This window comes from Notolepis coatsorum (genome assembly GCF_963971535.1).
Source record: "Notolepis coatsorum genome assembly, chromosome: 3".
In the NCBI taxonomy this organism is placed as follows: domain Eukaryota; kingdom Metazoa; phylum Chordata; class Actinopteri; order Aulopiformes; family Paralepididae; genus Notolepis; species Notolepis coatsorum.
In genome coordinates, this window is record NC_140167.1 from 207,572,698 (window position 1) to 207,598,320 (window position 25,623).

A 25,623-nucleotide genomic window follows, 5' to 3' on the forward strand; every position below is an offset into this window, starting at 1 on the left:
ACCATAGAAGGTTAACCCTTTGTAGTGTGGTAGTGAAAGGGTTAACCTTCTGTAGTGTGGTAGCGAAAGGGTTAAACTTCTGTAGTGTGACAGTGAAAGTGTTAACCCTTTGTAGTGTGGTAGTGAAAGCGTTAATCCTTTGTAGTGTGGTAGTGAAAGCGTTAACCCTTTGTAGTGTGGTAGTGAAATGGTTAACCTTCTGTAGTGTGGTAGTGAATGTGTTAACCCTTTGTAGTGTGGTAGTGAAAAGGTAAAACATGTATTTAAAAAGAAAAAACTAGGGCTGTCAGTTTATCGCGTTAATTAGATTAATTAATTACACAGCAAATTATCGCGTTATGAAATTAATTCAAAATTATTATTATTTTTTTTAATATTTTTTAATCTCATTCATTCCATAAGAACATAGAATACACATTTACAGACTTTTTTTAATATGGTCCATTTGCATGTTCTTGGTATCTGATTCTAGTGTCAGAAGTACTGTGTCTGTTACTAGTCTTGAGTCAATTGTAATGAACCAAAGGAGAATATCAATAAAAATCTTTATCTTTGACTGTGAATAACACCATGCTAAAATTGACCAGACCTAAAAAAATCTAAGCAAATTAATAGATGGAGATGATTAAACAGAAGGTTTAATTAATCCTGTAATTAATTAGATACATTTTTTTAATCGCCTGACAGCACTAGAAAAAACACAAAGGAGCCTCCGCCTGTGAAGAGTTTCCATGAAGAGAGAACAGTGATGTGGGCTTCTGTTGGAGGGGGGCTTCTGTTGGAGGGGGGCTTCTGTTGGAGGGGGGCTTCTGTTGGAGGGGGGCTTCTGTTGGAGGGGGGCTTGGGGGGCTTCTGTTGGAGGGGGGCTTCTGTTGGAGGGGGTTGGAGGGGGGCTTCTGTTGGAGGGGGGCTTCTGTTGGAGGGGGGCTTGGGGGGCTTCTGTTGGAGGGGGGCTTCTGTTGGAGGGGGGCTTGGGGGGCTTCTGTTGGAGGGGGCTTGGGGGGCTTCTGTTGGAGGGGGGCTTCTGTTGGAGGGGGGCTTCTGTTGGAGGGGGGCTTCTGTTGGAGGGGGGCTTCTGTTGGAGGGGGGCTTCTGTTGGAGGGGGCCTTCTGTTGGAGGGGGGCTTCTGTTGGAGGGGGGCTTCTGTTGGAGGGGGCCTTCTGTTGGAGGGGGGCTTCTGTTGGAGGGGGGCTTCCCACTCTCCAGGACGTTTATAACAAGCGTTGCAGGCAGTGGTGCGTTGTTAATATGGACTGAGCCGGCACGCAGGATAATGACGCCGCGCGCACGCGCATATGTTCCCTCGCGCACATGTATAAATAATAATACACTTTGTTTGTATAGCCTTTCATACAGAAACTGCAGCTCAAAGTGCTTCACAACAGAAGAAAGACAGGCATAAAATGAGCACATAAAGTGCAGATATATAGAATCAGTTTTTCACATTAGGATCTAACATCCCAACAGGCAACCTTGTTTATGGTTTGATTCAGTTTTAATATAAATAATAAAAATAAAGAGAAGATTAATTAATTATCTACTCAGTCCCAAAGTTTGTGATGTAAATATGGAATGTCCCAAGTTGCTGCTGTTTACAGAGTGTATTGTTGTCCAAAGGTGAATGATGGTGAATGAAGGGTTAAATCAAAACAGTTGTCAATTCCAAACGGTGAGACACGTAGGAAAATGTAGCCTCATACATCATTCACCTTTGGACAACAATACACTCTGTAAACAGCAGCAACTTGGGACATTCCATATTTACATCACAAAGAGTCCAGACGTGGTTGAAGACACCGGCCTAGCGGCTATTGTTATGATAATGCGAGGTAGCGCCGGGAGGCAGGTAAACAGACGAGCCGAGTCGAGCGCAGCGCGTTCTTGAGTGCACGCGCATGCGCGCACAACCATGCATGTGCGTGCACGCGCTTCTGCTCAAATCTTTAATACTCAGTGAGCTTGCACACCGTGCTACCCCGTCCCATGAACAACGCATGCCTGGTTGCAGGGGTAAGGCTAAGATAATAATCAAAGACTCTAGTCACCCAAACAACTGCCTCTTTGAAACTGCTGCGGTCAGGCAAGCGCTACCGGAGTCTCATGGCCAGTACAGAGAGACTCAGAAGGAGCTTCTATTCCCAGGCCATCAGGATGCTCAACGACTCCATGTAACAACCATTCATCTACACTCACTGCACACACATCCACATGTACACACTCACTTTAAACAAACACTCACCTTAACACTCACTTTATATTTATCTATTAAAGAAACATCTTTTTCTGCATTGTACCTCACTGTTTACAAATTTTTACTCACTGTACTTAGACTGTACCTAGGTTGTACTGTATATTGTATATATGTATATTGTATATATGTATATTCCTCTTTACTTACTTTTTTTACTGTATGAAGCACACTCTCAGGGGCTCATAGAGAAGCAAGCATTTCACCGTAAAGTGTATTTTATTGTGATATTTAATAAACAAACTTGAAAACTTGTTGTAGGACCGCAGGGTCATGTTGCTGCTCTCAGAGGGGGGTCGGAGAGACAGAGGGGGGGTCGGAGAGACAGAGGGGGGGTCGGAGAGACAGAGGGGGGGTCGGTGAGACAGAGGGGGGGTCGGAGAGACAGAGGGGGGGTCGGAGAGACAGAGGGGGGGTCAGAGAGACAGAGGGGGGGTCGGAGAGACAGAGGGGGGGTCGGAGAGACAGAGGGGGGGTCAGAGAGACAGAGGGGGGGTCGGTGAGACAGAGGGGGGGTCGGAGAGACAGAGGGGGGGTCGGAGAGACAGAGGGGGGGTCAGAGAGACAGAGGGGGGGTCGGAGAGACAGAGGGGGGGTCTGTGAGACAGAGGGGGGGTCGGTGAGAGACAGAGGGGGGGTCAGAGAGACAGAGGGGGGGTCGGTGAGACAGAGGGGGGGTCGGAGAGACAGAGGGGGGGTCGGTGAGACAGAGGGGGGGTCGGAGAGACAGAGGGGGGGTCGGAGAGACAGAGGGGGGGTCGGAGAGACAGAGGGGGGGTCGGAGAGACAGAGGGGGGGTCGGAGAGACAGAGGGGGGGTCAGAGAGACAGAGGGGGGGTCGGTGAGACAGAGGGGGGGTCAGAGAGACAGAGGGGGGGTCGGAGAGACAGAGGGGGGGTCGGAGAGACAGAGGGGGGGTCGGTGAGAGACAGAGGGGGGGTCGGAGAGACAGAGGGGGGGTCGGAGAGACAGAGGGGGGGTCAGAGAGACAGAGGGGGGGTCGGAGAGACAGAGGGGGGGTCGGTGAGAGGAGTTTGATTAGACTACCCTGGGACTGACGGGGGGACTGCCCGTGTGCATTAAATGGCCGCGTTCGCACGGATAACAGCGTGCGAGCGGTTTGTTAATTGGCCGTAGCCTGTTGGCCAATTGGGGGACCCTGCTGTTTTCTCATAAATCGATCAATACAGACCGTATTAATTAATGCCGTGTTTATTTTTCAAATGTAGCCAAGAGTAAATACCCTAACCCTATCAAAACAGCAGTCAAAGTGTATATTTTCAGCACTACGTTTATTTACAGATGTTTTGAAAACTTTCCAAAAATAAGAATTTATCGGAATAATGCAAATTCTATCGCTCTTTTATCGTAAAAATGTCAGGAAATGACTAAATCCAGATGTAACCCTGCCATTGGAAAGAGGAGCTTTTCCCCATCCATAGATGTATGATTTGGCCATAATAAAGTCATTTATAGTTCATCATTCAGTTTTCTATGTATAATTCAAATGGATTATAATTCAGTACTGTATCTACAAATCCTTCTATTCAACCCTTTCACTGCCACACGACAGAAGGTTAACCCTTTACTATCACACAAAATTCACGGAGCTAATGATGCTATTGATGGAGCATCGCCGTTGGTTGTGTGATCGTAAAGGGCTAACCTTCTGTATTGTCACAGTGAAACGGTTAACCGGCTGTCGTGTGGCAGTGAAAGGGTTAATCATCTTCCCTTTATTCATTTGCTTAGAGAGAAATCTGCCCAAGCACAATGTTAGCATGGTGTTATTCACTGTCAAAGATGCAAAGAAAAATTATGATTTATATTCTCCTCTGTTTCAACACAATTTACTCAAGCAGAGTAACAGACACAATATTTATGACACTGTGAATACATTCCCTGAGGTCCATAGATATCCCTAGATACCAAGAACATGCAAATGGACCTTGTAGAAGTGGAGCAATCTTCCATTTACTTGGGCATGTACTTTCAGGCGGATTTTCAGAAAATATGGCTAGAGCTTAATTAATGGCTTGTGCTCAATACTCATCTGCCTTTTCCCCCTCACTCCTGAGTAACACTCAGAGCTGAAAGTGTGACAGTCATGTGGTGAGATCCGCCCGCTGTACAGCGCCACGCATAATGAGAGCACTGTTTGCATGCGACTCCCATTCATTCTAGGCTTCATGTTGTGGGGTTTGAATCCGGCTCACGTCCTTTGTTGAATGTCGTCCCCTTTTCTCCCTCTCGTCTCTCCTGTCTATGTCCACGAATAGAAGAATGAACCCTTAACACAATGGGGACCAGCCACGTATAAGTACGGGTTTCGGTGCCATGCGTTGTGGACCAGAGGCACGTATATAGCCGTGGCAAGTTGTTATTGTTTTATTCCATATTAATAACCGGATCAACATCCCCCATCGGCTCTGCAGAATTACCCTCCTCTGTGGATTCGCCAACATGCAATACCGGCCAGATCCTCTTAGGGGCGCCATCGCTCCACTGTAGTATCATTGTGGGCGATTGGATTTCTCTTTCTTTTTTTTTATCAGAGGATCATATTACCCTGATCCCAAAGCAACACTATCCACCGTGGATCACGTTTCGAATCGCAAATTTCACCATGGAATAAGGGCATTTATCATCAACCAATGGACATATCGATCTACCAGATGCAGATCGATAACGGGGAAATGCTGGAGGGGATCCCACCGGCTGACGGTAAGAGCCTTTTCACCTAAATTACAGCCGGATTGAAGCTTGCTGTGTAACGTAACCAGACGATAGGCTAATGTGGCTATATACACTGACACTGTTATCGGTGATCAATAATACTAATCGGCGTCCCCCGCCGCCCCCCTTTCATCCATACATGCTTTGGGAGAGCCCGGACCATATGCAGTTTAAGTTATTTCTTTAGCATATATACAGCGGAAATGCCGTTGAATATAACGTTAGTAGCCTTTAGCTCCATAACTAGCTTCCCAGAAAATATATGAGCCGAAATCTGCGATAATGCTTATATTCACGGCGCTATAAAATGACAACCTATTGATGGATTTTTTTTTCTTTAAGCCATTTTGAAGGGACGGTTTATGCACTCAAGTGACGATGAGAATGGACAGATAGCAATACTATAAAGTATAGATATAGCTCTACAAAGAGACATCGGTGTGTTGACAAACCTTGGTCCTCTAGCACCATATTAGACGGCCCCGAACGGTCGTCAAAGTGTTAATAAGAACCTTAAACCCTGTGAAATGGCATAGAGAAACCTTCCACGGTTTGAGGCATTTCCTCAACAGAGCGGTGGGGAGCGGGAGGGACTGGGAGGGAGATTGGTTGATGAATTGATCAATTTACCGCTGCCGGGATTTGAACCCGGGTCTCTGCGGTGGTAGGAGAGTGCTTAGACCTCCACATTAGTCCGGCCCTTCTAGACCTCCACACTAGTCCGGCCCTTCTAGACCTCCACACTAGTCCAGCCCTTCTAGACCTCCACACTAGTCCAGTCCTTCTAGACCTCCACACTAGTCCAGCCCTTCTAGACCTCCACACTAGTCCAGTCCTTCTAGACCTCCACACTAGTCCTTCTAGACCTCCACACTAGTCCAGCCCTTCTAGACCTCCACACTAGTCCGGCCCTTCTAGACCTCCACACTAGTCCAGCCCTTCTAGACCTCCACATTAGTCCAGCCCTTCTAGACCTCCACACTAGTCCAGCCCTTCTAGACCTCCACACTAGTCCAGCCCTTCTAGACCTCCACACTAGTCCTTCTAGACCTCCACACTAGTCCAGCCCTTCTAGACCTCCACACTAGTCCTTCTAGACCTCCACACTAGTCCTTCTAGACCTCCACACTAGTCCGGCCCTTCTAGACCTCCACACTAGTCCAGCCCTTCTAGACCTCCACACTAGTCCAGCCCTTCTAGACCTCCACACTAGTCCAGCCCTTCTAGACCTCCACACTAGTCCTTCTAGACCTCCACACTAGTCCAGCCCTTCTAGACCTCCACACTAGTCCTTCTAGACCTCCACACTAGTCCTTCTAGACCTCCACACTAGTCCGGCCCTTCTAGACCTCCACACTAGTCCAGCCCTTCTAGACCTCCACACTAGTCCAGCCCTTCTAGACCTCCACACTAATCCAGTCCTTCTAGACCTCCACACTAGTCCTTCTAGACCTCCACACTAGTCCAGCCCTTCTAGACCTCCACACTAGTCCTTCTAGACCTCCACACTAGTCCTTCTAGACCTCCACACTAGTCCTTCTAGACCTCCACACTAGTCCAGCCCTTCTAGACCTCCACACTAGTCCAGACCTTCTAGACCTCCACACTAATCCAGTCCTTCTAGACCTCCACACTAGTCCTTCTAGACCTCCATATTAGTCCAGCCCTTCTAGACCTCCACACTAGTCCAGTCCTTCTAGACCTCCACACTAGTCCGGCCCTTCTAGACCTCCACACTAGTCCAGCCCTTCTAGACCTCCACACTAATCCAGCCCTTCTAGACCGCCACACTAATCCAGTCCTTCTAGACCTCCACACTAGTCCTTCTAGACCTCCACACTAGTCCAGCCCTTCTAGACCTCCACACTAGTCCAGTCCTTCTAGACCTCCACACTAGTCCGGCCCTTCTAGACCTCCACACTAGTCCTTCTAGACCTCCACACTAGTCCGGCCCTTCTAGACCTCCACACTAGTCCAGCCCTTCTAGACCTCCACACTAATCCAGTCCTTCTAGACCTCCACACTAGTCCTTCTAGACCTCCACACTAGTCCTTCTAGACCTCCACACTAGTCCTTCTAGACCTCCACACTAGTCCTTCTAGACCTCCACACTAGTCCAGCCCTTCTAGACCTCCACACTAGTCCAGTCCTTCTAGACCTCCACACTAGTCCTTCTAGACCTCCACACTAGTCCTTCTAGACCTCCACACTAGTCCAGTCCTTCTAGACCTCCACACTAGTCCTTCTAGACCTCCACACTAGTCCTTCTAGACCTCCACACTAGTCCAGCCCTTCTAGACCTCCACACTAGTCCAGACCTTCTAGACCTCCACACTAGTCCAGCCCTTCTAGACCTCCACACTAGTCCGGCCCTTCTAGACCTCCACACTAGTCCGGCCCTTCTAGACCTCCACACTAGTCCGGCCCTTCTAGACCTCCACACTAGTCCAGCCCTTCTAGACCTCCACACTAGTCTAGCCCTTCTAGACCTCCACACTAGTCCGGCCCTTCTAGACCTCCACACTAGTCCGGCCCTTCTAGACCTCCACACTAATCCTTCTAGACCTCCACACTAGTCTAGCCCTTCTAGACCTCCACACTAGTCCGGCCCTTCTAGACCTCCACACTAGTCCAGCCCTTCTAGACCTCCATACTAGTCCTTCTAGACCTCCACACTAGCCCTTCTAGACCTCCACACTAGTCCTTCTAGACCTCCACACTAGTCCAGCCCTTCTAGACCTCCACACTAGTCCTTCTAGACCTCCACACTAGTCCAGCCCTTCTAGACCTCCACACTAGTCCGGTCCTTCTAGACCTCCACACTAGTCCAGCCCTTCTAGACCTCCACACTAGTCCTTCTAGACCTCCACACTAGTCCAGCCCTTCTAGACCTCCACACTAGTCCAGCCCTTCTAGACCTCCACACTAGTCCGGCCCTTCTAGACCTCCACACTAGTCCGGCCCTTCTAGACATCCACACTAGTCCTTCTAGACCTCCACACTAGTCCGGCCCTTCTAGACCTCCACACTAGTCCTTCTAGACCTCCACACTAGTCCGGCCCTTCTAGACCTCCACACTAGTCCTTCTAGACCTCCACACTAGTCCTTCTAGACCTCCACACTAGTCCAGCCCTTCTAGACCTCCACACTAGTCCGGCCCTTCTAGACCTCCACACTAGTCCTTCTAGACCTCCACACTAGTCCTTCTAGACCTCCACACTAGTCCAGTCCTTCTAGACCTCCACACTAGTCCTTCTAGACCTCCACACTAGTCCTTCTAGACCTCCACACTAGTCCAGCCCTTCTAGACCTCCACACTAGTCCAGCCCTTCTAGACCTCCACACTAGTCCTTCTAGACCTCCACACTAGTCCTTCTAGACCTCCACACTAGTCCTTCTAGACCTCCACACTAGTCCTTCTAGACCTCCACACTAGTCCAGCCCTTCTAGACCTCCACACTAGTCCTTCTAGACCTCCACACTAGTCCAGCCCTTCTAGACCTCCACACTAGTCCTTCTAGACCTCCACACTAGTCCAGCCCTTCTAGACCTCCACACTAGTCCTTCTAGACCTCCACACTAGTCTAGTCCTTCTAGACCTCCACACTAGTCCGGCCCTTCTAGACCTCCACACTAGTCCTTCTAGACCTCCACACTAGTCCTTCTAGACCTCCACATTAGTCTAGTCCTTCTAGACCTCCACACTAGTCCTTCTAGACCTCCACACTAGTCCTTCTAGACCTCCACACTAGTCCGGTCCTTCTAGACCTCCACACTAGTCTAGTCCTTCTAGACCTCCACACTAGTCCTTCTAGACCTCCACACTAGTCCAGCCCTTCTAGACCTCCACACTAGTCCTTCTAGACCTCCACACTAGTCCTTCTAGACCTCCACACTAGTCCAGTCCTTCTAGACCTCCACACTAGTCCTTCTAGACCTCCACACTAGTCCAGCCCTTCTAGACCTCCACACTAGTCCTTCTAGACCTCCACACTAGTCCAGCCCTTCTAGACCTCCACACTAGTCCTTCTAGACCTCCACACTAGTCCAGTCCTTCTAGACCTCCACACTAGTCCTTCTAGACCTCCACACTAGTCCTTCTAGACCTCCACACTAGTCCTTCTAGACCTCCACACTAGTCCGGTCCTTCTAGACCTCCACACTAGCGCAGCCCTTCTAGACCTCCACACTAGTCCAGTCCTTCTAGACCTCCACACTAGTCCTTCTAGACCTCCACACTAGCCCTTCTAGACCTCCACACTAGCCCTTCTAGACCTCCACACTAGTCCTTCTAGACCTCCACACTAGTCCTTCTAGACCTCCACACTAGTCCGGCCCTTCCGGTCTAAAGAAGCCTATTTTATTGTGGTCCTTGGGCCTGAAGGAGCTCCAGACACGTCTCAGACTGAAGGAGCTCCAGACACGTCTCAGACTGAAGGAGCTCCAGACACGTCTCAGACTGAAGGAGCTCCAGACACGTCTCAGACTGAAGGAGCTCCAGACACGTCTCAGACCGGCCTCTCCGACCTCCTTGTGTTGTTTTAAACTAGTGCTGTCAATCCATTAAAATATTTAATCTGATTAATCGCATGATTGTCCATAGTTAACTCGCGATTAATCGCAAATTAATCGCATTAAAAAATATATATATTGTATCTACCTTAAACAGATCTTTTTCAAGTTCCAAGTGTTAATACTCTTATCAACATGAGTCAACAAATGCTTGCTTTATGCAGCCATTTAACACAAAAGGATGACCCTCATGCATTGCAAATTTGCATCAAATTCAAAACAGAGTGATGCACAAAATAACTTAAAAGAAAATAATAATTTAAAACAATGAATAAAGTGTGCATGAAATAATAGGGGAAAGAAAACGTTAGGAACTTGTTACATTCACCCACACAAGGGCTGATTAATCACCCCCCCCCCTCTCTCTCTCTCTCTCACACTCTCCCAGCTCTCTTTCTCTCTTGCCCCTTCCTCATCTCTCTCACCCCCCCCCTCTCTCTCTCTCTCACACTCTCCCAGCTCTCTTTCTCTCTTGCCCCTTCTTCATCTCTCTCACCCCCCCCCCCTCTCTCTCACACACACTCTCCCAGCTCTCTTTCTCTCTTGCCCCTTCCTCATTTCTCTCACCCCCCCCCCTCTCTCTCTCTCACACTCTCCCAGCTCTCTTTCTCTCTTGCCCCTTCCTCATCTCTCTCACCCCCCCTCTCTCTCTCTCACACTCTCCCAGCTCTCTTTCTCTCTTGCCCCTTCCTCATCTCTCTCACCCCCCCCTCTCTCTCTCTCACACTCTCCCAGCTCTCTTTCTCTCTTGCCCCTTCCTCATTTCTCTCACCCCCCCCCCTCTCTCTCTCTCACACTCTCCCAGCTCTCTTTCTCTCTTGCCCCTTCCTCATCTCTCTCACCCCCCCCTCTCTCTCTCTCACACTCTCCCAGCTCTCTTTCTCTCTTGCCCCTTCCTCATCTCTCTCACCCCCCCCCTCTCTCTCTCTCACACTCTCCCAGCTCTCTTTCTCTCTTGCCCCTTCCTCATCTCTCTCACCCCCCCCCTCTCTCTCTCTCACACTCTCCCAGCTCTCTTTCTCTCTTGCCCCTTCCTCATCTCTCTCACCCCCCCCCCTCTCTCTCTCTCACACTCTCCCAGCTCTCTTTCTCTCTTGCCCCTTCCTCATCTCTCTCACCCCCCCCCCTCTCTCTCTCTCTCACACTCTCCCAGCTCTCTTTCTCTCTTGCCCCTTCTTCATCTCTCTCACCCCCCCCCCTCTCTCTCACACACACTCTCCCAGCTCTCTTTCTCTCTTGCCCCTTCCTCATTTCTCTCACCCCCCCCCCCTCTCTCTCTCTCACACTCTCCCAGCTCTCTTTCTCTCTTGCCCCTTCCTCATCTCTCTCACCCCCCCCTCTCTCTCTCTCACACTCTCCCAGCTCTCTTTCTCTCTTGCCCCTTCCTCATCTCTCTCACCCCCCCCTCTCTCTCTCTCACACTCTCCCAGCTCTCTTTCTCTCTTGCCCCTTCCTCATCTCTCTCACCCCCCCCCCCCTCTCTCTCTCACACTCTCCCAGCTCTCTTTCTCTCTTGCCCCTTCCTCATCTCTCTCACCCCCCCCCTCTCTCTCTCTCTCACACTCTCCCAGCTCTCTTTCTCTCTTGCCCCTTCCTCATCTCTCTCACCCCCCCCCTCTCTCTCTCTCACACTCTCCCAGCTCTCTTTCTCTCTTGCCCCTTCCTCATCTCTCTCACCCCCCCCCCTCTCTCTCTCTCACACTCTCCCAGCTCTCTTTCTCTCTTGCCCCTTCCTCATCTCTCTCACCCCCCCCCCTCTCTCTCTCACACTCTCCCAGCTCTCTTTCTCTCTTGCCCCTTCCTCATCTCTCTCACCCCCCCCCTCTCTCTCTCTCACACTCTCCCAGCTCTCTTTCTCTCTTGCCCCTTCCTCATCTCTCACCCCCCCCCCTCTCTCTCTATATCTCACACACACACACGCACACACACACACACACACACACACACACACACACACACACACACACACACACACACACACACACACACACACACACACACACACACACACACACTTCAGAAACAAACAGTATCAATGAGAGCACCTGAGTGATGTCTAGTAAAAAAATTAAAAAAAAATCTTAAACGTTAATCGTGAGTTAAAAAAAATGGTGGCGTTAATATAATCGGGCGTTAATACCGCGTTAACTTTGACAGCCTTATTTTAAACTAAAAATATCAGAAATCCTCTCCACCTGCTGCTTTGATGTTGAATAAAATGTTTTGGTTGATTGCTATTGTTTTATTGTGCTTGTATTTCTTTAAACTGAATTAGACTTTTCATTTAAAATATGGGTTGTATGGTAGGCTACTGTATGTGTATTGTGCTTTATTATGTATGTTTTGTCATAATTCATGCTCGCCTTCTTGGCCAGATCACCCTTGAAAAAGAGACCTCGGTCTCGATGGGTTTTTATTGTCTGGTTAAATAAAGGTTTGATTGATTACCCTTCTGACAGCATCTTCTTGATGCGCTCCTTCTCGGAGGTCAGCTCCACGTCCGCGCTCTTGCTGCGGCACAGCTTGTCCTCCCCAGGCCCGTTGACGGACAGCAGGGGCGGCGAATGACGGTCCTCCGACAGCTCCTGGAACAGACGACAGAGAGAGGCCATCGCTTCAGAAGCCTGTCTACTTCTAACGGCGGGTTTGGCAATAAATCATTTGCTGGGACAGCGTCGCAGGTGAACTGAGAGGCTTTGTGATGTGGTGGTGCACCATGCCGTCGCTGCCTAAATCATTAGTTTAAATTCAAATATGAGTTCAAGTTCCTCACAGAAATTAGACATCTGAAATATTTGAGGGAATATTATTTGAAAATGATTTTATTTTGGTTTGATATTAACATGAACATCAACCAGATTAACTCACATATCTAATGCAGATGTTGCAGCAGCAGAAAGGAACTTGTGAATGACACCATGTCCTGGGTGTAGTGTGGGTGTAGTGTGGGTGTAGTGTGGGTGAAGTGTAGGTGTAGTGTGGGTGTAGTGTGGGTGTAGTGTAGGTGTAGTGTGGGTGTAGTGTGAGTGTAGTGTAGCTGTAGTGTAGCTGTAGTGTGGGTGTAGTGTGGGTGTAGTGTAGGTGTAGTGTAGTGTGGGTGTAGTGTGGGTGTAGTGTGGGTGTAGTGTGGGTGTAGTGTAGGTGTAGTGTGGGTGTAGTGTAGGTGTAGTGTGGGTGTAGTGTAGCTGTAGTGTAGCTGTAGTGTGGCTGTAGTGTGGGTGTAGTGTGGGTGTAGTGTGGGTGTAGTGTGGGTGTAGTGTGAGTGTAGTGTAGCTGTAGTGTGGGTGTAGTGTGGGTGTAGTGTAGCTGTAGTGTAGGTGTAGTGTGGGTGTAGTGTAGCTGTAGTGTGGGTGTAGTGTGGGTGTAGTGTGGGTGTAGTGTAGGTGTAGTGTGGGTGTAGTGTGGGTGTAGTGTGAGTGTAGTGTAGGTGTAGTGTGGGTGTAGTGTGGGTGTAGTGTAGGTGTAGTGTGGGTGTAGTGTGGGTGTAGTGTAGGTGTAGTGTAGGTGTAGTGTGGGTGTAGTGTGGGTGTAGTGTGGGTGTAGTGTGGGTGTAGTGTGGGTGTAGTGTAGGTGTAGTGTGGGTGTAGTGTGGGTGTAGTGTGAGTGTAGTGTAGGTGTAGTGTGGGTGTAGTGTGGGTGTAGTGTAGGTGTAGTGTAGGTGTAGTGTGGGTGTAGTGTAGGTGTAGTGTAGGTGTAGTGTAGTGTGGGTGTAGTGTGGGTGTAGTGTGGGTGTAGTGTAGGTGTAGTGTGAGTGTAGTGTAGGTGTAGTGTGGGTGTAGTGTGGGTGTAGTGTAGGTGTAGTGTGGGTGTAGTGTGGGTGTAGTGTGGGTGTAGTGTGAGTGTAGTGTAGGTGTAGTGTGAGTGTAGTGTAGGTGTAGTGTGGGTGTAGTGTAGGTGTAGTGTGGGTGTAGTGTGGGTGTAGTGTAGGTGTAGTGTGGGTGTAGTGTGGGTGTAGTGTAGGTGTAGTGTAGGTGTAGTGTGGGTGTAGTGTGAGTGTAGTGTAGGTGTAGTGTGAGTGTAGTGTGGGTGTAGTGTAGGTGTAGTGTAGGTGTAGTGTGGGTGTAGTGTGGGTGTAGTGTGGGTGTAGTGTAGGTGTAGTGTGGGTGTAGTGTGGGTGTAGTGTGGGTGTAGTGTGAGTGTAGTGTGGGTGTAGTGTGAGTGTAGTGTGGGTGTAGTGTGGCTGTAGTGTGGGTGTAGTGTGGGTGTAGTGTGAGTGTAGTGTGGGTGTAGTGTGGGTGTAGTGTGGGTGTAGTGTAGGTGTAGTGTGGGTGTAGTGTAGGTGTAGTGTGGGTGTAGTGTGGGTGTAGTGTGGGTGTAGTGTGGGTGTAGTGTAGGTGTAGTGTGGGTGTAGTGTGGGTGTAGTGTGAGTGTAGTGTGGGTGTAGTGTGGCTGTAGTGTGGGTGTAGTGTGGGTGTAGTGTGAGTGTAGTGTGGGTGTAGTGTGGCTGTAGTGTGAGTGTAGTGTGGGTGTAGTGTGGCTGTAGTGTGGGTGTAGTGTAGGTGTAGTGTGGGTGTAGTGTAGGTGTAGTGTAGGTGTAGTGTGGGTGTAGTGTGGGTGTAGTGTAGGTGTAGTGTAGGTGTAGTGTGGGTGTAGTGTAGGTGTAGTGTGGGTGTAGTGTAGGTGTAGTGTAGGTGTAGTGTGGGTGTAGTGTAGGTGTAGTGTAGGTGTAGTGTGGGTGTAGTGTGAGTGTAGTGTGGGTGTAGTGTAGTGTGGGTGTAGTGTGGGTGTAGTGTAGGTGTAGTGTGGGTGTAGTGTGGGTGTAGTGTGGGTGTAGTGTAGGTGTAGTGTGGGTGTAGTGTAGGTGTAGTGTGGGTGTAGTGTGGGTGTAGTGTGGGTGTAGTGTAGGTGTAGTGTAGGTGTAGTGTGGGTGTAGTGTAGGTGTAGTGTAGCTGTAGTGTAGTGTGGGTGTAGTGTGGGTGTAGTGTGGGTGTAGTGTAGGTGTAGTGTGGGTGTAGTGTGAGTGTAGTGTAGGTGTAGTGTAGGTGTAGTGTAGGTGTAGTGTAGGTGTAGTGTGGGTGTAGTGCGGGTGTAGTGTGGGTGTAGTGTGGGTGTAGTGTAGGTGTAGTGTGGGTGTAGTGTAGGTGTAGTGTGGGTGTAGTGTGAGTGTAGTGTAGGTGTAGTGTAGGTGTAGTGTGGGTGTAGTGTAGGTGTAGTGTGAGTGTAGTGTGGGTGTAGTGTGGGTGTAGTGTGGGTGTAGTGTGGGTGTAGTGTAGGTGTAGTGTAGGTGTAGTGTAGCTGTAGTGTGGGTGTAGTGTAGCTGTAGTGTGGGTGTAGTGTGGGTGTAGTGTTGCTGTAGTGTGGGTGTAGTGTGGGTGTAGTGTGGGTGTAGTGTGAGTGTAGTGTAGGTGTAGTGTTGCTGTAGTGTGGGTGTAGTGTGGGTGTAGTGTGGGTGTAGTGTGGGTGTAGTGTAGGTGTAGTGTGGGTGTAGTGTGGGTGTAGTGTGGGTGTAGTGTAGCTGTAGTGTGAGTGTAGTGTAGGTGTAGTGTGGGTGTAGTGTGGGTGTAGTGTAGGTGTAGTGTAGGTGTAGTGTGGGTGTAGTGTGGGTGTAGTGTAGGTGTAGTGTGGGTGTAGTGTGGGTGTAGTGTAGGTGTAGTGTGGGTGTAGTGTGGGTGTAGTGTGAGTGTAGTGTAGGTGTAGTGTGGGTGTAGTGTGGGTGTAGTGTGGGTGTAGTGTGGGTGTAGTGTGGGTGTAGTGTAGGTGTAGTGTAGGTGTAGTGTGGGTGTAGTGTGAGTGTAGTGTAGGTGTAGTGTGGGTGTAGTGTGGGTGTAGTGTGGGTGTAGTGTAGGTGTAGTGTGAGTGTAGTGTGGGTGTAGTGTGGGTGTAGTGTGGGTGTAGTGTAGGTGTAGTGTGGGTGTAGTGTGGGTGTAGTGTGAGTGTAGTGTGGGTGTAGTGTGGCTGTAGTGTGGGTGTAGTGTGGGTGTAGTGTAGGTGTAGTGTAGGTGTAGTGTGGGTGTAGTGTGGGTGTAGTGTGGGTGTAGTGTAGGTGTAGTGTGGGTGTAGTGTGGGTGTAGTGTAGGTGTAGTGTGGGTGTAGTGTGGGTGTAGTGTGAGTGTAGTGTGAGTGTAGTGTGGGTGTAGTGTGAGTGTAGTGTGAGTGTAGTGTGGGTGTAGTGTGGCTGTAGTGTGGGTGTAGTGTAGGTGTAGTGTAGGTGTAGTGTGGGTGTAGTGTGGGTGTAGTGTAGGTGTAGTGTGGGTGTAGTGTGGGTGTAGTGTGAGTGTAGTGTGGGTGTAGTGTAGTGTGGGTGTAGTGTGGGTGTAGTGTGGGTGTAGTGTGGGTGTAGTGTAGGTGTAGTGTGGGTGTAGTGTGGGTGTAGTGTGGGTGTAGTGTAGGTGTAGTGTGGGTGTAGTGTGGGTGTAGTGTAGGTGTAGTGTGGGTGTAGTGTGGGTGTAGTGTGGGTGTAGTGTAGGTGTAGTGTAGGTGTAGTGTAGCTGTAGTGTGGGTGTAGTGTGAGTGTAGTGTGGGTGTAGTGTAGGTGTAGTGTGGGTGTAGTGTGGGTGTAGTGTAGTGTGGGTGTAGTGTGGGTGTAGTGTAGGTGTAGTGTAGGTGTAGTGTGGGTGTAGTGTGGGTGTAGTGTAGGTGTAGTGTAGGTGTAGTGTGGGTGTAGTGTGGGTGTAGTGTGGGTGTAGTGTAGTGTGGGTGTAGTGTGGGTGTAGTGTGGGTGTAGTGTAGGTGTAGTGTGGGTGTAGTGTGAGTGTAGTGTAGGTGTAGTGTAGGTGTAGTGTGAGTGTAGTGTGGGTGTAGTGTAGGTGTAGTGTGGGTGTAGTGTGGGTGTAGTGTGGGTGTAGTGTGGGTGTAGTGTAGGTGTAGTGTGGGTGTAGTGTAGGTGTAGTGTGGGTGTAGTGTGGGTGTAGTGTGGGTGTAGTGTAGGTGTAGTGTGGGTGTAGTGTGGGTGTAGTGTGGGTGTAGTGTAGGTGTAGTGTGGGTGTAGTGTAGGTGTAGTGTAGGTGTAGTGTGGGTGTAGTGTGGGTGTAGTGTGGGTGTAATGTGGGTGTAGTGTAGTGTGGGTGTAGTGTGGGTGTAGTGTGGGTGTAGTGTAGGTGTAGTGTGGGTGTAGTGTAGCTGTAGTGTGGGTGTAGTGTAGCTGTAGTGTGAGTGTAGTGTGGGTGTAGTGTAGGTGTAGTGTGGGTGTAGTGTGGCTGTAGTGTGGGTGTAGTGTGGGTGTAGTGTAGGTGTAGTGTGGGTGTAGTGTAGGTGTAGTGTGGGTGTAGTGTGGGTGTAGTGTGGGTGTAGTGTAGGTGTAGTGTGGGTGTAGTGTGGGTGTAGTGTGGGTGTAGTGTAGGTGTAGTGTGGGTGTAGTGTAGGTGTAGTGTGGGTGTAGTGTGGGTGTAGTGTGGGTGTAGTGTGGGTGTAGTGTAGGTGTAGTGTGGGTGTAGTGTGGGTGTAGTGTGGGTGTAGTGTAGGTGTAGTGTGGGTGTAGTGTAGGTGTAGTGTGGGTGTAGTGTGGGTGTAGTGTGGGTGTAGTGTAGGTGTAGTGTAGGTGTAGTGTGGGTGTAGTGTGGGTGTAGTGTGGGTGTAGTGTGGGTGTAGTGTAGGTGTAGTGTAGGTGTAGTGTGGGTGTAGTGTGGGTGTAGTGTAGGTGTAGTGTGGGTGTAGTGTGGGTGTAGTGTGGGTGTAGTGTAGGTGTAGTGTGAGTGTAGTGTGGGTGTAGTGTAGCTGTAGTGTGGGTGTAGTGTAGGTGTAGTGTGGGTGTAGTGTAGGTGTAGTGTGGGTGTAGTGTGGGTGTAGTGTGGCTGTAGTGTAGGTGTAGTGTGGGTGTAGTGTGGGTGTAGTGTGGGTGTAGTGTGGGTGTAGTGTGGGTGTAGTGTGGGTGTAGTGTAGGTGTAGTGTGGGTGTAGTGTGGGTGTAGTGTGGGTGTAGTGTAGGTGTAATGTAGGTGTAGTGTGGGTGTAGTGTGGGTGTAGTGTGGGTGTAGTGTAGGTGTAGTGTAGGTGTAGTGTGGGTGTAGTGTGAGTGTAGTGTAGGTGTAGTGTGGGTGTAGTGTGGGTGTAGTGTGGGTGTAGTGTAGGTGTAGTGTGGGTGTAGTGTAGCTGTAGTGTGGGTGTAGTGTAGCTGTAGTGTGAGTGTAGTGTGGGTGTAGTGTAGGTGTAGTGTGGGTGTAGTGTAGGTGTAGTGTAGGTGTAGTGTGGGTGTAGTGTGGGTGTAGTGTAGGTGTAGTGTAGCTGTAGTGTGGGTGTAGTGTGAGTGTAGTGTGGGTGTAGTGTAGTGTGGGTGTAGTGTGGGTGTAGTGTGGGTGTAGTGTGGGTGTAGTGTAGCTGTAGTGTGGGTGTAGTGTGGGTGTAGTGTAGGTGTAGTGTAGGTGTAGTGTGGGTGTAGTGTGGGTGTAGTGTGGGTGTAGTGTAGTGTGGGTGTAGTGTGGGTGTAGTGTAGGTGTAGTGTGGGTGTAGTGTGAGTGTAGTGTAGGTGTAGTGTAGGTGTAGTGTGGGTGTAGTGTAGCTGTAGTGTGGGTGTAGTGTAGCTGTAGTGTGAGTGTAGTGTGGGTGTAGTGTAGGTGTAGTGTGGGTGTAGTGTGGGTGTAGTGTGGGTGTAGTGTAGCTGTAGTGTGAGTGTAGTGTGGGTGTAGTGTAGGTGTAGTGTAGGTGTAGTGTGGGTGTAGTGTGAGTGTAGTGTAGGTGTAGTGTAGGTGTAGTGTGGGTGTAGTGTAGCTGTAGTGTGGGTGTAGTGTGGGTGTAGTGTAGGTGTAGTGTAGGTGTAGTGTGGGTGTAGTGTGAGTGTAGTGTAGGTGTAGTGTAGGTGTAGTGTGGGTGTAGTGTAGCTGTAGTGTGGGTGTAGTGTAGCTGTAGTGTGAGTGTAGTGTGGGTGTAGTGTAGGTGTAGTGTGGGTGTAGTGTAGGTGTAGTGTAGGTGTAGTGTAGGTGTAGTGTGGGTGTAGTGTAGGTGTAGTGTGGGTGTAGTGTGGGTGTAGTGTGGGTGTAGTGTAGGTGTAGTGTAGGTGTAGTGTGGGTGTAGTGTGGGTGTAGTGTGGGTGTAGTGTAGGTGTAGTGTAGGTGTAGTGTGGGTGTAGTGTGGGTGTAGTGTGGGTGTAGTGTGGGTGTAGTGTAGGTGTAGTGTGGGTGTAGTGTGGGTGTAGTGTGGGTGTAGTGTAGGTGTAGTGTGGGTGTAGTGTGGGTGTAGTGTAGGTGTAGTGTAGGTGTAGTGTGGGTGTAGTGTGGGTGTAGTGTGGGTGTAGTGTAGGTGTAGTGTAGGTGTAGTGTGGGTGTAGTGTGGGTGTAGTGTAGGTGTAGTGTGGGTGTAGTGTGAGTGTAGTGTAGGTGTAGTGTGAGTGTAGTGTGGGTGTAGTGTAGCTGTAGTGTGGGTGTAGTGTGGGTGTAGTGTGGGTGTAGTGTGGGTGTAGTGTGAGTGTAGTGTGGGTGTAGTGTGAGTGTAGTGTAGGTGTAGTGTAGGTGTAGTGTGGGTGTAGTGTGGGTGTAGTGTGGGTGTAGTGTGAGTGTAGTGTAGGTGTAGTGTAGGTGTAGTGTGGGTGTAGTGTGGGTGTAGTGTGGGTGTAGTGTAGGTGTAGTGTGGGTGTAGTGTAGGTGTAGTGTAGCTGTAGTGTAGCTGTAGTGTGGGTGTAGTGTGGGTGTAGTGTGGGTGTAGTGTGGGTGTAGTGTGGGTGTAGTGTAGGTGTAGTGTGGGTGTAGTGTGGGTGTAGTGTGGGTGTAGTGTAGGTGTAGTGTAGCTGTAGTGTAGCTGTAGTGTGGGTGTAGTGTAGGTGTAGTGTAGCTGTAGTGTGGGTGTAGTGTGGGTGTAGTGTAGGTGTAGTGTGTGTGTAGTGTGGGTGTAGTGTGGGTGTAGTGTGGGTGTAGTGTGGGTGTAGTGTAGGTGTAGTGTGGGTGTAGTGTAGGTGTAGTGTAGGTGTAGTGTGAGTGTAGTGTGGGTGTAGTGTAGGTGTAGTGTGGGTGTAGTGTGGGTGTAGTGTGGGTGTAGTGTGGGTGTAGTGTAGGTGTAGTGTGGGTGTAGTGTGGGTGTAGTGTGGATGTAGTGTGGGTGTAGTGTGGGTGTAGTGTAGGTGTAGTGTGGGTGTAGTGTGGGTGTAGTGTAGGTGTAGTGTGAGTGTAGTGTGGGTGTAGTGTGGGTGTAGTGTAGGTGTAGTGTGGGTGTAGTGTGGGTGTAGTGTAGGTGTAGTGTGGATGTAGTGTGGGTGTAGTGTAGGTGTAGTGTGTGGGTGTAGTGTGGGTGTAGTGTGGGTGTAGTGTAGGTGTAGTGTGTGGGTGTAGTGTGGGTGTAGTGTGGGTGTAGTGTAGGTGTAATGTAGGTGTAGTGTGGGTGTAGTGTGGGTGTAGTGTGGGTGTAGTGTAGGTGTAGTGTAGGTGTAGTGTGGGTGTAGTGTGGGTGTAGTGTAGGTGTAGTGTAGGTGTAGTGTGGGTGTAGTGTGGGTGTAGTGTGGGTGTAGTGTGAGTGTAGTGTGGGTGTAGTGTGGGTGTGGTGTAGTGTAGTGTAGTGTGGGTGTAGTGTGGGTGTAGTGTGGGTGTAGTGTGGGTGTAGTGTGGGTGTAGTGTGGCTGTAGTGTGGGTGTAGTGTGGGTGTAGTGTAGGTGTAGTGTAGGTGTAGTGTGGGTGTAGTGTGGCTGTAGTGTGGCTGTAGTGTGGGTGTAGTGTGGGTGTAGTGTGGGTGTAGTGTGGGTGTAGTGTGGCTGTAGTGTAGGTGTAGTGTGGGTGTAGTGTAGGTGTAGTGTGGGTGTAGTGTAGGTGTAGTGTGGGTGTAGTGTGGCTGTAGTGTGGCTGTAGTGTGGGTGTAGTGTGGGTGTAGTGTAGGTGTAGTGTGGGTGTAGTGTGGGTGTAGTGTGGGTGTAGTGTGGGTGTAGTGTGGGTGTAGTGTGGGTGTAGTGTGGGTGTAGTGTAGGTGTAGTGTGGGTGTAGTGTGGGTGCGGCAGGCAGTTATTACACCTACCTGAACATCCCAATACAAGACAAGTCCTTGTAATTATAGTAATATTCATTTATTCTACATCTCCCAGCCCAAGGCTAATGGACTGGTATCTAAATGAGGTTTATTGCAGCAGTTCTTCAGTGTGTGCATGTTTAGTGTGCGTGCGTGTTTAGTGTGTGTGTGTGTGTGTTTAGTGTGTGTGTGTTTAGTGTGTGTGTGTTTAGTGTGTGTGTGTTTAGTGTGTGTAGTACAAAACGCTGCTGCCAGACTGTTGACCGGAACCCGTAAGAGAGACCACATCACCCCTGTCCTTCATTGGCTCCCAGTACGCTACAGGATAGATTTTAAGGTTCTCCTATTTGTTTTTAAAGCCCTTAATGGTCAGCCCCCCTCCTACATCTCAGACCTCCTATCCCCCTGTTCCAACACCAGGTCCCTCAGGTCAGCCGATCAGAGGCTCCTGACAGTCCGGAGGTCTAACCTCAAGCTCAGGTCGCAGGTCGCAGCCCCTGAACTGTGGAACAGCATCCCCACCTCCACTAGGCTCCTCGCCCCCTCGATAGATGCCTTCAAATCGAGGCTCAAAACGCACTTCTACTTATTAGCTTATTAGCTTATTAGATTATGACTCATGCCCTGTTGGCCTGTGTGTTGGCCTGTGTGTTGGCCTGTGTGTTGGCCTGTGTGTTGGCCTGTGTGTTGGCCTGTGTGTTGGCCTGTGTGTTGGCCTGTGTGTTGGCCTGTGTTGGCCTGTGTGTTGGCCTGTGTGTTGGCCTGTGTGTTGGCCTGTGTGTTGGCCTGTGTGTTGGCCTGTGTGTTGGCCTGTGTGTTGGCCTGTGTGTTGGCCTGTGTTGGCCTGTGTGTTGGCCTGTGTGTTGGCCTGTGTTGGCCTGTGTGTTGGCCTGTGTGTTGGCCTGTGTGTTGGCCTGTGTGTTGGCCTGTGTGTTGGCCTGTGTTGGCCTGTGTGTTGGCCTGTGTGTTGGCCTGTGTGTTGGCCTGTGTGTTGGCCTGTGTGTTGGCCTGTGTGTTGGCCTGTGTTGGCCTGTGTGTTGGCCTGTGTGTCCTCCCGTAAAACGGAGATGTGATTGTTGTCTCTATATGTTGTCTAGATGTATCCGTGTGTATCTACCCTCTGTACAGCACGTTGGTTGACATGTGTCATGTTAAATGTGCTCTATAAATAAATCTGATTGATTGATTGTGTGTGTTTAGTGTGTGTGTGTAGGCAGGGCCGTTTCTGACCAGTGTGGCGCCCTAGGCCAGTCACCCACTGTGCCCCCCCCCCCCCCACACACACACACACAACAAACCCTATTTCCATCATGCTGCAGTTACAATGTTACTACTAAACATAAACACACCATAACCACCACTAATATCTTTAAGAATAATTTTTTTTATTAGAACTGAATGTATCGAAATATAACACATTTTAAATAGCAATTATTAAAACAAACTGAACTGTACATTAAATGATACAACTATAAACAATATAATTAACATTAACAAAATAATGTGTGCATTTTGTGTCAGGTGCGTCTATTATAGATCAGTTATGCATTTGTCTTCCAAATTTAACCCGACATGTATTTGCATGTTAAGTGCAGTCAATTTGAATTGATCAGAGCCAAATTAATGTGTTTCAATATTTTCCCTGTTAATGTTTTTACACTCCCATAAATAGTGGAGTTTTACACCTTAACACTTTCAGAGCCGACCTTGCTTAGATTTTTACCCTGTTGAATGCCACCATCCACTTCAATGTTAGCGTTAAAATGCCTAATCTATGTTTTAAATGATGGCTGTGTGTCTAATCTGCCTGTCGCTTATCAATGACTCGTTTGCAGTCAACATTGTCGAAACGGATTGTTTTTTTATCGGTTCATTTTAGTTTTATAGCATTTTGAAAAGCCCTCGTTTTTTTTTATCACTTTTCCGGGTCAAGCATGAGCGACAGATACAGGGTGAAACGGGAGAGAGAGCAGGGGAAGACATTTGGTAAATGACGACAGGTCCGGGAATCGAACCCGGGGTCAGCCGATCCGCGACGCAGCGCGGTACATGGTGTGCTACTGGAGCACCCCAAAGCCCTCGTTTTCAAGGAAAATATAAAGATTCCATGATAAAAGACATTTACTGGAATATTCTAGAATACACAAAAACGTTGTAATTTTTCGGCCTATTTATGAATCGTTTTCAAATAAATGCTAGATTATCGATAGTATATGTGTACTTATGCACGCAGGGAGCGAAATTAACTTTTTAACTCACCGGCCAGTGGCGGGTAGATCGGAAGAATCTACCCGCCAAGCATATTTCTTACTTGCCAAATTTTTTTTGATTAAAAAAATATATATATATGTTTTATATAAAGATTTTTTTTTAAATAAAATATATATTATATAATCATACTTGTAGTTGTATTATCTGCGAGACATCGCCACCACGCAATAAGTCAAAATGCTCGCTATCTGCAAACAGCTCCACTGTCTGTGTGTATACTTGAGTAGCCTCCAGCTCCAGCAAGGATTCTCCGGCACTGCAGCTAGTCCCTATACTAATACTCTACATTCAGCATGCAAGGATTCTCCGGCGCTGCAGCTGGACCCTATTGGTATAATGTTACGGTTCTTTGGTCAAATCACATTCATCAAGCCCTCAGCTAGAATACGCATTGAATCAATGTTATAAGACATTGATATCAGGAGCTATCTGTAGCTACTGCTAGCCCGCTAGATAACGTTAAGACAATTTAGTTTACTGGGACATATAGATCTAACGTGAGCTAGCTAACGTGAGCTAGCTAACGTGAGCTAGCTAACGAGGGAACGGAGGTATTATGCACCCGAGTCGACTATTGCTGGAGCATTTGTTGATATCAGCAGCTATCAGTAGCTAGCCAGCTAGATACCGTTAGACAATGCCTCGTCATGTATTAAACTAAAAGTGAATAGTTGACTGGGTCATTGTTTAAACAGTAACGGTAGCTCATGGAGGTCCGCTCTAGACTAGAGCAGACTGCCTCTGTGTTGATACGAGCAGAAGCCAATAGTATCCCGCTGCAGGGCTGGGCGGATATGACTCGTTGCCACGTTTTTTTTCAAAATAAGAGTATCATACGAACCGAATGTTGCTAACTGCCGGAGCCATCGATATTATGACTGGAGCTGCGCTTGGGGCGGAAATGAGACCCGCACAGATTTTCAAAATAAGAGAATCGTTATGAACTACATGCCACACGGCGGGCAGACCTCTCAGTGGCAAGCGCCAAAGGTAAAAACTGAGCGCCAATGGCGGGTGGCGGGCTTAAATTTCGCCCCCTGTATGCACGCTATAGACGCAAGCTGAAAAATCGATTCTCTTATTTCCTCATCAGCGATCACAGCCAAACAGCCACATCACATATAGGGAAAAAGCTTATATCTCCGTGAAAACAGGTCTGATTATCCTAAGACTGGTAAAATAGATTCCTTACCTGAGATCATATGTTATCCAAAAAGATTATTCCAATTCCTGATCGCCATTCCAAATATCGATCACGCTTATTGATTGATTATTGGCTGCTGTAAATATATATTCCAGGCTGATTCCCGTCCCGCGAGCAGATCCCTCTTGATCACACGTCTCACCAGCACAAGGAGCGAGTTGGCTCCCCCCGCAGAGATCTACAGATCCCAGGTCAGTCTAAGCGACTGACCTGCAGTTACACAGGGATAGACGATAGGGGGCGCTTTTTTCCAATCTGAGCTCCTGTAGGGGCTGGTGTACCAACGGGAGACTCGGTTGATGAAATATGAATTCAGATCGCTAATAAAAGAATAAAGCGATATTTGTCGTCGTGGGCACTCAATGGGGGGGCTGATCAAACGAGATATGTCGTCCGTGGCACTGAAAGGGTTAACAGGCATCTATTGTGTCTATTAGGAGCCATATTCAACCAGACAGACAACATTGGTGATCACCACTTCCTTAACAAATCCGGGAACATTCACTTTTGTTTCAACAATGAAATGGGACGGCGGCTAAGTGGCGCAGTGGGCAAGGCGCTCGACACTAATGCAGGAGATGCAGGGTTCGAGCCCAGCTCTCGGCGTTGCTACCAGCTTGGCTGGTCGTTCATACTAACACAATTGGCAGTGTTAGGGGTGGGAAGCTGGTGGGTGGGGATCGGACGTTGTGGACAGTGACTCCTACAGGTCGGTTGGTGCGCCTGCGCAGTAGAATCAGGAAGCAACGGGGGCGGCGTGTCCCTCCAAACGCAGACCCCCGACGCTGAGAGATCGCGCTGTGCAGGTGAAAAGATGCGACGGCTGCCTCCTCGAGTACCGGAGGGGACACGTGATGCAAGGCTTCGTCCACATTGCAGCCGGCCTGTGGGAGGCATGGCCTAACAGCGTTCGAGACAGGGGAGGGTAGAATTGGACGATACGAAATTGGGATGGGAGAAAAATAGAAAATGGGAGAAAAAGTAGATAAAAAAAAATAATAATGAAATGGGACCCTACTTTGAGCAGCCTTAAAATCGGACACGCCTTGACTTCCTTGCTGCAAAATCATCAATAATGTCATCATATGAAAGCTTGCTAGACACATCTCTGTTAATACTCATCATAGCCAGGCCATTGAGACGGTCCTGTGACATTGTAGACCTCAAGTATGTTTTAATGAGCTTCGATTTTGAGAAGCTCCTCTCTGCAGAAGCTACGGTCACTGGAGAAGTGGCAGCAATTCTGAGGGCCACCCACATATTTGGGTACATTTCTTTCAGTTTCTTCTCCTGTAGAAAGGATAAAAGTTCCAGGGTGGTCATGTTGGCCTTGGGAACATCTGGGACATTTTGCATTTCCAATGCAAGTTCTTCTCCATCCAGGTGTGACTGGCCATTGCAGGTGAGGGAGTTACTTAGTGCTGCCCACGGCTGTCTCTGCTCCTCGGGCCTAACAAAAATAATAGTTGGTTTCAGGTTGGTTGTCAGTTTGGCCATGGGTAGGTAGGGAATTTTTTATTTTTTTTTATTCTTTCCCACGGCGACTATGGATAGGGAATTTCTTTATTTAATTAACCCTTTCACTGCCACACGACAGAAGGTTAGCCCTTTACTATCACACAACCGACGGCGATGCTCCATCATTAGCATCATTAGCTCCGCGGATGCGGAGCTAATGATGCTAATGATGGAGCATCGCCGTCGGTTGTGTGATAGTAAAGGGCTAACCTTCTGTA

The 25,623-nt window shown here is 49.0% G+C and overlaps 1 protein-coding gene across 2 annotated transcripts in view; it reads right to left on the minus strand.

Annotated features, from left to right (window-relative positions):
- homer3b (homer scaffold protein 3b) overlaps positions 1-25,623 on the minus strand; it is a 113,230-nt gene that overhangs the window by 33,030 nt on the left and 54,577 nt on the right. For both annotated transcript variants that reach the window (XM_084309582.1, XM_084309581.1), the window contains exon 4: positions 12,005-12,141. In XM_084309582.1, the coding sequence (XP_084165708.1) occupies positions 12,005-12,141 (137 nt within the window). The remainder of the gene's footprint in view (positions 1-12,004; positions 12,142-25,623) is intronic.